Genomic DNA, 12,451 nt, shown 5'->3' with positions numbered 1-12,451 from the left:
ATATAGCCACAATAAAAAAAATTATTGGAAAAAAGTAGCTATTGGGCCTGATTCATCAACTGCAGGGATTTTTTTTTAGCTCACAATTCTTTATTTGTCTTGTGGTATCCGATAATGTTTTTTTGCGCCACATTCTTCAAAATTGTACGTGTGTAAAAAAACAAAAATGCTCTTGATTTTTGGCTTTAGCCTTTTATTTGTAAGATCTGCTAAAATGGCACAACATTTTGGAAAAAAAATCAGACGTACAGTACAGACCAAACGTTTGGATATACCTTCTGCACTTGGGGACACTTTCAAAGTTTTCCAAATTTCTCGGACTGACTGACCTTCATTTCTTAAAGTAATGATGGCCACTCATTGTTCTTTACTTAGCTGCTTTTTTCTTGCCATAATACAATTTCTAACAGTCTATTCAGTAGGATTATCAGCTGTATATCCACCAGACTTCTGCTCAACACAACTGATTGTCCCAACCCCATTTATAAGGCAAGAAATCCCACTTATTAAACCTGACAGGGCACACCTGTGAAGTGAAAACCCTTCCCGGTGACTACCTCTTGAAGCTCATCAAGAGAATGCCAAGAGTGTGCAAAGCAGTCATCAAAGCAAAAGGTGGCTACTTTGAAGAACCTAGAACATAAGACATAATTTCAGTTGTTTCACACTTTTTTGTTAAGTATATAATTCCACATGTGTGAATTCATAGTTTTGATGCCTTCAGTGTGAATGTACAATTTTCAGTCATGAAATACAGAAAAATCTTTAAATGAGAAGGCGTGTCCAAACTTTTGGTCTGTACATAAAACTATTCCAGGAGGTGGACTGGCGTGCATTTGTGCCAAAATTTTGCAATTTTGTTTTTTTTAAAGTTGCAATTGATGAATCAGCTGAAAACATCTGGGTACTGTGCCCACAATAGCAAACACTAAAAATCGAAAGGCAAACGTATAGAAAAAAAGACTTTAAAAAGGGTGTAAGTTTAAAGAAGAATAAGGAGCAAATGATAAACACCAAAAACAAGACAAAAAAAAGGCGCAAATCCAATAATAAATAGGCCCCATAGCATTTAATCCATTCATGACCTTGGCATTTTCCATTTTTCCGCGTTCGTTTTTCACTCCCCTCCTTCCCAGAGCCATAGCTTTTTTATTTTTCCGTCAATATGGCTATATGAGGGCTTATTTTTTGCAGGACGAGTTGTACTTTTGAATGACATCATTGTTTTTACCATGACGTGTACTAGAAAATGGGAAAAAAATTTCAACTGCGGTGAAATTGCAAAAAAACTGCAATCCCATGCGTGGTTTTTGTTTGGCTTTTTTACTAGGTTCACTAAATGCTAAAACTGACCTGATATTATGATTCTCCAGGTCATTATGAGTTCATAAACACCAAACATGTCTAGGTTATTTTTTATGTAAGTGGTGAAAAAAAATTCCAAATTCCAAACTTTGCTAAAAAAAAAATTGCGCCATTTTCCGATACCCATAGCTTCTCCATTTTTCGTGATCTGGGGTCGGGTGAGGGCTTATTTTTTGCGTGCCAAGCTGATGTTTATAGTCATACCTTTTTGGTGCAGATACGTTCTTTTGATCGCCCGTTATTGCATTTTAATGCAATGTCACAGCGACCAAAAAAAGTAATTTTGGCGTTTAGAATTTTTTTTCTCGCTACGCTGTTTAGCGATCAGGTTAATCCTTTTCATTATTGATAGATCAGGCGATTCTGAACGCAGCAATACCAAATATGTGTAGGTTTGATTTTTTTTTATTGTTTTATTTTGAATGGGGCAAAAGGGGGGTGATTTAAACTTTTATATTTTTTTTATTTATTTCACATTTCTTTAAACATTTTTTTTTTTACTTTTGCATACTGGCATAGCCTGATCAGCTCTGCTACATAGCAGCGATCATCAGATCGCTGCTATGTAGCTTAATTACAGGCTTGCTATGAGCGCCGACCACAGGGTGGCGCTCACAGCAAACCGACATCAGTAACCATAGAGGTCTCAAGGACCTCTATGGTTACTATCCTGATGCATCGCTGACCCTCAATCATGTGACGGGGGTCGGCGATGCGCTCGTTTCCGGCCGCATGGCCGGAAGCGGTAGTTAAGTGCTGCTGTCAGCGTTTGACAGCGGCATTTAACTAGTTAATAGCGGTGGGTGGATCGCGATTCCACTCGTTGCTATTTCGCGCACATGTCAGCTGTTCAAAACAGCTGACATGTCGCGGCTTTGATGTTGGCTCACCGCGGAGCCCACATCAAAGCAGGGGATCTGACCTCGGACGTACTATTCCGTCCAAGGTCAGAAAGGGGTTAAACAGCAGAGACTAAAGAAATACAGCAGGTAATCTGTAGATGTAAACTTACACTGATGGGGTCCAAAATCTTCACCGCTGCCAGGCTTCCATCTTTCTTGTTGTTGACCTTATAAACTTTCCCATACGTCCCTTTCCCTATTGTATCAGTAATTTCCCAGGTATCGGATGGATCAGCCAATGACTCGAGTCCAATCATATTTGGGTAAGGAAATAGTCCAAACAATGACTTCCTAGAAAGCAAATAATTTCGGTTTACAATTAAAGCCGTCAAACTGTGTAATACCTGACCATGACAGATAGCAATGGGAGATACTATAGCAGAATTTCAGCCGATCCGTATTTATTAGCAAGTTATATTTAGAAATTATAAGTAATCTAGAGATAAATAATCTATAACTGATCCATAAAGCTCAATAATTGATCTTTAATATTGATATGGTTCATTAAGTCTCAATATGGTACTGCTATCACATGGGAAAGAAACATAGTGGGGCAAATTTATCAAGGTAAATGCTCCACCATTCAGGCTTAATTTGCCCCCAAAAACTGTGTCAGGACTTGCTCCATATTTATGATGGGTTTTAACCATGCTGTTCTGTTCGTATTCTGTTCATTTTGACATTTACCTACTCTAAGCACATTATTTGAATACCAGTTGCTTTACTTAACTGCATGTGAACATGGCTGGTCAAAAACAAATGAAAAATGAAAATCAAAGCTTCACTTTGCTTTATTTTCTTTAGAAAAAGGTTGTACAGATTCAATGATTGCTATATTCAGGCATTCTTACATTCTGCACGGAGATAACTCACATGTAATTTACAGAAATATTTACTCCGACTAGAACATGTAATGTTTGCTTTATCACAGGAAGATGGACGAATGCTGCATCTTTTCCTTTTCCGGCTTTTTCTGGTGCTGGTGGAGGCCATGGGTTCGTGTTGTTGAACATGCTGCTGGATACAGTTTACTATGGCTGCTGCTCCTTCACTTCAGGGTTTTACTTTTCTTCCTAAAATAGATGGCATAACAAGTGACTTTCCTAATCCTTCCAGAAAGAGTCTTTGTTTTTGCAGTGAATTGCCATTCTAATCGGGGTTTATTTCGTGCCAAAAAACAAATGCATTGTAGGCAGATACATCAAGAATGTTATAAAATAAAACTATTGGCCACCGGTTGCTTTTGCGTCGTCTTGTGTACGTAACTATTGGTTGATCTTGTGTATCAACTGCCCCTTTGATGGGATTATAATCTAATATCATCTGTGACTTTTTTTCGTCTCGACTTCTCACTACATTGTCATGATGCATCGTGCTCATCAGAATGACCTGTTTGGTTGTTTTTTTAGGAATATATGAAACCTCTCTCGTGTCTCCACTAAAGTAAATCCTTGAACTACAAACATCTCTTTTACCAAGGATACCTTGTGGCAGTTCACACATGCTTTTTCCTACAGTACCCAGCATTATATGTTTTTTTTTTGCTTTAACAACAGTTGCCTCAGTTGGTGTGATGTAAAAATGTCACATTTTGTCCTTAGTCCATACATCAAATCTGAAAAGACTTGCATATCCTGATTCTTTTCAGTTTTTTCTAGGCTTTTTTTCCGGTATATACCTGAGAGTCTAGAGCGTATGACCAGCTGCTGTGACAAAGTGTCCATATCTTGATGCCATACTTTGTTGGCTTACTCGGCATATATTGTTTGAATGGTCACCCCCCTCGGAATACCACAAGTTGTTCATCACCAGTATTGCATAATTTTGGAAGAATCTCTATCTATTTATCCCAAACTTCTCTAATAGCAGCTAGTTATTAGAGAATTATCTGATGTTTGCAGTTTTCTTGCCTGGGCAGAAGGCTGCAAGTTTCAAATTACATGTTTGTTTTCAGACTGAATTGTTTGCATCGTACTAGTCTGGGTATCATAGAATGTTAGAGTTGGAAGGGACCTCCGGGTTCATCGTGTCCAACCCCTGCTTAATGCAGGATTCGCTAAACCATCTCAGACAGATGTCTGTCCAGCCTCTGTTTGAAGACTTCCATTGAAGGATAACTCACCACCTCTTGTGGCCGCCTGTTCCACTCATTAATCACCTTTACTGTCAAAAAGTTTTTTCTAATATCTAATCTGTATCTTATCCCTTTCAGTTTCATTCCATTGCTTCTCGTGTTTCCATGTGCAAATGAGAATAAGGATGATCAATCTACACTGTGACAGCCCTTCAGATGTTTGTAGAGAGCTACTAAGTCTCCTCTTAGCCAACTTTTTTGCAAGCAACATTCTCAGATCTTTTAACCGTTCCTCGCGGGACGTACGTTGCAGTCCGCTCACCATCCTGGTAGCTCTCCTCTGAAATTGCTCCAGTTTTTCAATGTCTTTTTGTAAAATGTGGTGCCCAGAACTAGACACAGTATTCCAGATGAGGCCTGACCAAGAAGGAGTAGAGGGGGATAATTACTTCATGTGATCTAAATTATATGATTCTCTTAGAACATCCTAGAACTGTTTTTGCATTTTTGCTGCTGGAGCACACTGTTGACTCATGTGCAGTCTGTGATCTATTAGTATACCCAAGTCTTTTTCATATGTGCTGCTGCTTAGTTCTATTCCTCCCATTCTATAGATGTAATTTTTGTTTTTCTAGCTCAGATGTAGAATCTTGCATTTCTCCCTGTTAAATACAATTCTATTTTTCGCTGCCCTTTATTCAAGCTTATCTAGATCCTTCTGAATCCTGTCTCGGTCTTCACCAGTGTTAGCTATCCCTCCTAGCTTTGCATCATCTGCAAATTTCATTTGTTTACCTTCAGTTCCCTTATCTAGATCATTTGGAAAAATGTTGAACAACACTAGGGCCAAGACAGAGCCTTGTGGTACCCCACATGAAAATCTCTTCCAATTAGATGTGCAACCACTTATTATCACTCTTTGAGTATGATCTCTGTGACAGTTATGAATACACCTATCCGTAACCTTATCAATCGCACACTTGATTATTTTTTCACTTCATTTCCCTGATCCACCCAGTCAGTAATTTCATCATGGAAGGAAATTAGATTAGTCTGACACGACATGTTTGCTACAAAATCATGCTGGCTCTGGTTAATTACTGTATTCTTATCCAAGTACTTACATACATGCTGTTTAATAATTTGATCAATAATCTTTCCTGGAATAGAAGTAAGGCTCACTGGCCTGTAATTTCCTGGTTACATATTTTTTCCTTTTTTGAAGACAGAGACAACATTTGCCCTTCTCCAATCTTCTGGGACTTCTGCTGTTCTCCAGGATTTTTCAAAGTTCCTGGGTAGCGGCTCTGCAATTTCCTCTGCTATTTCTTTCAGTACCCTAGGATGTAATTAATCTGTGATAGGAAATTTAAATTCATTTAAATTAGATAAATGTTCCCTCACCATCTTTCTGTTTATAGTGTGGATTCTTTAATTCCTTTGATAGCACTGTGAAGATCAGTTGATGTTACAATTGCTTTCTTAGAGAACACAGATGCAAAATAAGAATTTAAAAGTTCAGCCTTCTCAACGTAATTTTTGACCACTTCACTCTTTTCATCCTGTAAAAACCCTATAACATCTTTGACTTTTCTTTTGCTTTTGACATGCCCTTAGAATCATTTTATACTACTTTTGGTCTCCCTTGCAAGCCTCACTTCATTACTGGCTTTAGCTCTTCTAACGCTTGCACTACATTTCCATGCAGACAGCATTATATTCTTCTTTAGATATTCCCCCCTCTTTCCATATAATATACATTTCTTGTTTCCTTTTTAACAAGTGTTTAAGTTCTTTGTTCATCCATCTTGGTCTCTTTTAATGCTTCCAATTCTTCCTTCTTTTCAAGATTGTTACCGATCCTTCTTATACATTTCTGTCCTTTAGAACATCTTAAATTTGATCTTTACGTTGACCATCTTTACATTGGACCTTTCCTACCCTCTTTCTGAGTCTATTAAAATCTGCTTTAAGAAGTCCAAGCTCCAACTTGCTTTGAAGGGAAAGGGCCGCCGCACCAAATAGAGATTTGATTTAGATTTTTTTTTGTTTTCATTTTACATTTCATTAATTGATAAACAAAAATAAACTAACACTATTATTTTTTAAAGAATTCCTACTTTGCAGCTTTTTTTTTCTACAACTGCCTAAAACTTTTGTGTAGTTCTGTAGACTGTATATAGTAATAGCAAGGTCTAAGGAAATGGTCATAACACAGGGATTATGTTTTTGGTTTTGTATGTATCCTGTTCCTTCCTGCCCTACACTGGACATAACACCATAATTGCCAACTCTTCCAGAATATCCAGAAAGCTATCCAGAAGAGTTTGCAAATCTTCTGGACAACATGAAACTTCATAGAAACATAAGCTGCCAGAAAGTTTATTGTGTTTGATACTAGGATGCTTCATCCAAAATGTTCCTAGAAAAAGAGAATTGTCAAGAGAAAAAAATTGCTGGGTGCCATGCTATTCTCCAAAGTATCAGTCACTGATAGCTGTCATAACGTGGTGTAAAGTCCCCATACACAATAGATAGGTGTTGGATGAATGTTGGTTCATCTGATCATTTGGTCAACAGCTATCTCTGTTGATTTCTGACACATATCAACACTCGGATCAACTGAATGTTCCTGTGTTCTCTATGAGACAGTAGCTGCCAGACTCCTTTGGGGTCAGCTTATCCCAGAGAAAGCAAAAGGATCATCAGTCTGAAATTGGACATGCCTGATTCTTCTCTGTCCCCGATATCATCTGTTGGTTGAGAGTTGGAGACTCATATACCCATTAAACTGTCGGATTACACCGTCAACCAATCTCGCCAATATCAGCTGGTTTGGCCGACATTTGTATAATGTATATGGTGGGATCAAATGGGTTGTTCACTACTAGGACAACCCCTTCTCATACCCCACACTTGGCCCCAATGAAATAAAAAAGCCTATACTCGCCTCCTGTGCCAACGCCATTCCCGCGGTGTCGGCACTCGCTCTTCCCATGGCTCTTGTGCGGTTGTTGTGACCCCAGTGCCCAATCAGCACTGGCGTCACTGTCTCCGCTTTCTGTCGAATTGAACATGAAGAGGAAGTCAGAGAGAGATCAGCTCCATGCGGACTTCCTTTTTATGTTCAATTTATCCAAAGGTAGGCACAGTGACACCAGCACAGATTGGGTGCCGCGCAGCACGCGTCATGCAACCGCACAAGAACCCTGGGACCGGGAGTGCCGGCACCGCTGGAATGGCATCGGCACCGCTGGACTAGCACCGGCACTGGAGGTCAGTATAGTTTTTTTAATTTTACAATATAATCATCTAATAACATAAATTGAGTTCTGACCCTAGCGTAAAAAAAAGATTGTGGGGTTCCATTGACCACCAACACTCCTAAGGATAAAATGGAGGTAGCACAATTACCACAGTATAATCATCTAATGACATAAAGGGATCTGACCCTAGCGTAAAAATAAGATTGCGGGGTTCTATTGACCACCAATGAGATTCTACAACCTGAACCTCCTCTTTTTCCTTTTAACATGCAGTATGTTAGGATTGCATAATGAACATTGAATGCAATTACATGAATACAAGTTACCGAATTTTAAGACTGGCAGCTTCTTCTCATTTTATAGGAGATGAGGGGAGCTGAAGGTCAAAAACTCCCGACACGTTCAATGGTGTATCAATGTCATGAGAATATCATTGTTTCACAGGTTACATGTTTGATTCTGCTCAATTGGATAATCAATATCAACAGATCTGTCATCATTCCCCCGATGCCTCTACGAGAATCTTTTGTGATTTCAGCAAATAAATAAGCATCAAGTGACCCCAAGGGAACCACAGCTGCAAGTCATAGTATTTGTGAACATTTCATTTAGACAGGCAATCTGAGAATAATCACCAGCGATCACACCATATAATGAAGTCTTCTGTTGTGATGTGCATTGTCTGGCGGAGAACACATGACCTTAAGGCCTCACACACCGCCACAAAGCCTGCATGGCAGTGCATGGCGGCCGTGCGACTCCTTTAGTGCCGAGCCATGTTGTCTTCATGAAATGCAGTACTGGCTTGCCCAAATTCAGTATATAAAGAGATATTTTTTTCCAATGCTGCAATTTATTTTTTTTGTTTGTTTATGGATTCCAAAATTGGAGGCACACGTAGCTACAGACGAGGGCTCATTTACCCTATTAACGCCACACTTCATTGCTGTTCAAAACCGGTGATCATTTTGTAACATAGGAAGGATCACAGTATTCTTTAATATTGATAGTGGTTGATTAATTGGATGACAAGACCACAAGTCAGACATGACACTACCTTACAATATGCATAAGTACAAACAATACATAGTGTAGTGGCATAATGAACAATGTCTTATTATGTCCCCATGACCTAGGCCTATTTTTCCATTTTTATTCCTCCACATATTGACAATTGTTAGAGTTGTGTGTGGCATATATATATATATATATATATTACTTTTTTTTACAATATTTCTGTCTTCTGATATGGAAAAAGGGCCTTTTAGCCCCTCAAGCACACGTGCCTTGGTGCAACTGCTATTTTTCTGGCCTCTACAACTATGTCACTGATTGTCATATTGAAGTGAAACACGTGTAAGACATGGGCAGGGCATAATAAGAAATTAGTAAGAAGTATTATTATTAATACAAAAAAACTTACCTGATTATAGAATACAGATTTGGCTAGTAGATTACGTTATTGTGTTTGGCATAAGACATTTCTCAAACAAAAGTCAAATAGAATCCAAAGTCTTCAACTTTGGACTTGGTTTGCCTCATTATATTCAATATCTTAATTACGGCACTACATGCAGGGTCTTAACTATTGCGGTTCCAGGCTAATGCGGGAGGAGGGCCCACTGACACTGCGCCTATTTCAGCTGGATGTGCAACCGAGGACACACATTCAGCTAGAATGTTTTGTGGCGCAGAGACCCGCCGGAAGCTTGCATCACAATACACACACCGCCAGACAGTCACTGACCAACTGCTGACGTCGTCAGGCCAGGCTTCGCAGTGACGTAATACTTCACCGATAGCAGGCACACCGATGTCAGCTGCCGACTAAGGAAAATGATGCCTCGCGACATGGAAGTGGGGGAAGGTGTTTTTTTTATATGCATTAGAGAATAGTGGCAGAATGGAACCATATATACCAGGAAGGGGCACAGGATAGGGGACATATGTACTGGAATGAGCCCAGGATGAGAGACATACATACCAGGATGGTGGATATATACCTGGAAGGAGCCCATGATGGGGGACATATATACCAGAATGGGGGATGTAAACCTGGAAGGACCCCAGGATGGAAGACAATAGAAAAAGGATGGGGACATTAGTCCATAATGAGGTTGGAGGGTAGATAAAACCTAGAAGAGCCCCAGTATGGAGGACTTTAGTAAAGGATGGGGGACATTAGTCCATAATGAGGTTGGAGGGTAGATAAAATCTAGAAGAGCCCCAGGATGGAGGACATTAGTAAAGGATGGGTGATATTACTACATAATGGGGCTGGGGGCAACACGTATATCCTTATAGGATTTCAAACTCTACAAGGACCTGTACATTTGACCAACATGCATGGTGAAGGGGGACAGACTCATTGGACTCTAGTGACACTACTGGCTGTATGACACCCATTTTTCCAGGCTTCAGACAGAAGCACTTGATGGAGACAGCAAAGGAGTCTAAAATGTTTAGTGAAACTAGATTGCAGTCAACAGTATTTATTTGCAAAGTACACAATCAATGTTTTATTATCACTACACAATTCTGAATAATATCATATTATCAAACACAAAAGCCAATGTTATCACTAGGATACCCACATATAACATTACGTTCACTGCGGCTAATAATGGCATCCACCCGGGAGGAGGTTAATATGTTCCCCTTATTACATCAGACTATAAAAGATCTACAACCAACAACACAGCTAATTACATTAAATCAAGTCACTTACATTAGTGGCTATTAGTAGGGTTTCTCTTTTACTCCGTAAAGTTTTTATTTCTCTTTTTCCACTGAAAAGGCTTGAAATTATAAATGGTGTCTTGTATCGATCAGCATCTACCTAGACAGCAGAACATCGCTCTTCCGAATACTCGGCCATAGTCCAGCAGTGAACGGGAAGACATGTGTTGCTTAGATTTGTATGTCTCTACGGTCTAGTCCCGGTAATCTGCTCAATCCCTGACAGCCCCACCTTCTTACTACTAGAAAAGATTAATGTGACACTAATTGGTCCTGAATCTGATCTGTTTATTGAGTCTTTTCAGTGCCAGATCCGTTTAACAACAGACCTCTGTCTTTCAGCTTTTATGGTCCAGCTGATTTTCCACAGAAGTCCATTCATTAGCAAGACGTCTCAATGCAGTATAAGAATATGGTTTTGTGATTTTTCTCTTATAGCGCATCCATACATTACAAGCCAAGTGGTTTTGATGGGAATGATAACTTAGTCCTCCATTTCCATTTTCCCTGTGGTGGCGCTGTAGGGAAAAAGAACACTTACCATGCAGATCAGTTTATTATTGGTGAACAGGGATTATAACAGAAAAAAAAATTGATTTCTACCTGGAAGCCATAAATTCAAAAACGTAAGACATGTAGTTGTTCATTGCAATAAATGGGGGTCCCTTTTTACATTTTCATAGAAAAATAACCACCTTATGTCCTGTTTGTTGAGACCGGGTCTGATAGGAACATAGTGTTGTATCTATCGTTACACTAGTGCATTAACTATACAAAAAGCATTTCCAGCCTTTAACTGTGAAATGCTGCCACTTTTCTGAGAAAAACATAGTTTAATGGCCAATATGGACCGAGCCGTGCTGCAGACTAGTCCCCTTTTTTGCAAATATAAGCATTGGTATAATGACTAGTTCATAGCAACTTCGAAAATATCCCAAAAATTGAAAACGTTCCGGGTCTCAGAAATTGGCGACACAAGCAAAAATTTTTCTGTACAAATTTCCGAAGTTTTTATACTACTTTAACAAAAAACTACATGTTTGGTATCTGCATACTCATACTGACAGACTGAGTCATATTGCCCAGTCAGTGTTACCATATAGTGAACATGGTAAATAATAAACCCCAAAAACTGTTGTGAAATTCCACTTTTTTGCAATTTCAACACACTTGGAATTTTTTTTTTACTGTTTTCCAGTAAACTATGTTGTAAAATGAATGGTGTCATTAAAAAATACAGCTTGTCTTGCAAAAAAGCAGCCCTCATACGGCTATGTTATAGCTCTTGGAAGAAGGGGACGAGAAAACGAAAAGATGGAAAATCGCCCTAGGTTGAAGGGGTTAATTACATGATCATGACAGCATGCTGTCTGTGCAAAAGTCCCTGCTACCACACTAAAAACTTATCTTGTTCTTTCTGACCCAGAAACTGCATATGAGCAGCCACATATAGACAAGCATTTCTGTCTGCACAATATGGCATTGTGAGCCACATGTAGCCCCTGGGCCGGAGGTTGTGCACCCCTGCTTTAAATTAAATGTGAGGAGATGGACATACTGCCCACGTTCCCCCTTGAAGACACATGTAATGTTGTAATGTGTATTGTGACATGTGTGATTAGTGATAGTATTATGTATGACAATACGGACAGTTAGGGTTAATGGTTGGGACTAGGCCAGAGAGGGAGGGGCTATGTAGAAGATCAGAGAGGATTAGTGAGTCAGACAAGGCCTAACTTGTAGCTAGAGCAGACCTTTGGTTTGTGTACTCAGCAGAGCTGCATGAGCTTAGTGTCGCCTACCGTCGGTAAGCGAGCGGAGACTGAGGGACTGGATAGCGTGATCCTGAGCAGAGAAAGGAAAAATGATAGAAGGACAGAGTGATTTAACAGAGACAAGTCCTGGGACAGGACGCCTAGCGGTACAACCCCAAGTTTGCAAGTGAAAGAGATAAAGGGCCATGATGGAACTGGGAGTGTGAGACAAAGAGAGTGCCTCGGGCGGGAGTTCCAAGGCATCAGCAAACAAAGAAGCTAAATAAAGGCCAAAGTGGCAATCTAGCTCCTCCAAGGGGAAAAGAGGATGTGGAACCGCAGGTTGAAGTA

At 39.6% G+C, this 12,451-nt stretch overlaps 1 protein-coding gene across 1 annotated transcript in view; it reads right to left on the bottom strand.

Annotated features, from left to right (window-relative positions):
- The window catches only part of MYO3B (myosin IIIB), a 351,459-nt gene extending 340,925 nt beyond the window's left edge, over positions 1 to 10,534 (bottom strand). The window contains exons 1-2 of the mRNA XM_069733111.1: positions 10,336 to 10,534; positions 2,378 to 2,558 (exon numbers count right to left, since the gene is read on the bottom strand). Coding sequence (XP_069589212.1) covers positions 2,378 to 2,558; positions 10,336 to 10,337 — 183 coding nt within the window. The 5' untranslated portion in view covers positions 10,338 to 10,534. The remainder of the gene's footprint in view (positions 1 to 2,377; positions 2,559 to 10,335) is intronic.
- Positions 10,535 to 12,451: the final 1,917 nt, after the last annotated feature.

Source organism: Ranitomeya imitator, chromosome 7 (genome assembly GCF_032444005.1).
Source record: "Ranitomeya imitator isolate aRanImi1 chromosome 7, aRanImi1.pri, whole genome shotgun sequence".
Classification (NCBI taxonomy): Eukaryota; Metazoa; Chordata; class Amphibia; order Anura; family Dendrobatidae; genus Ranitomeya; species Ranitomeya imitator.
This window is presented reverse-complemented; position numbering and strand designations above follow the sequence as displayed.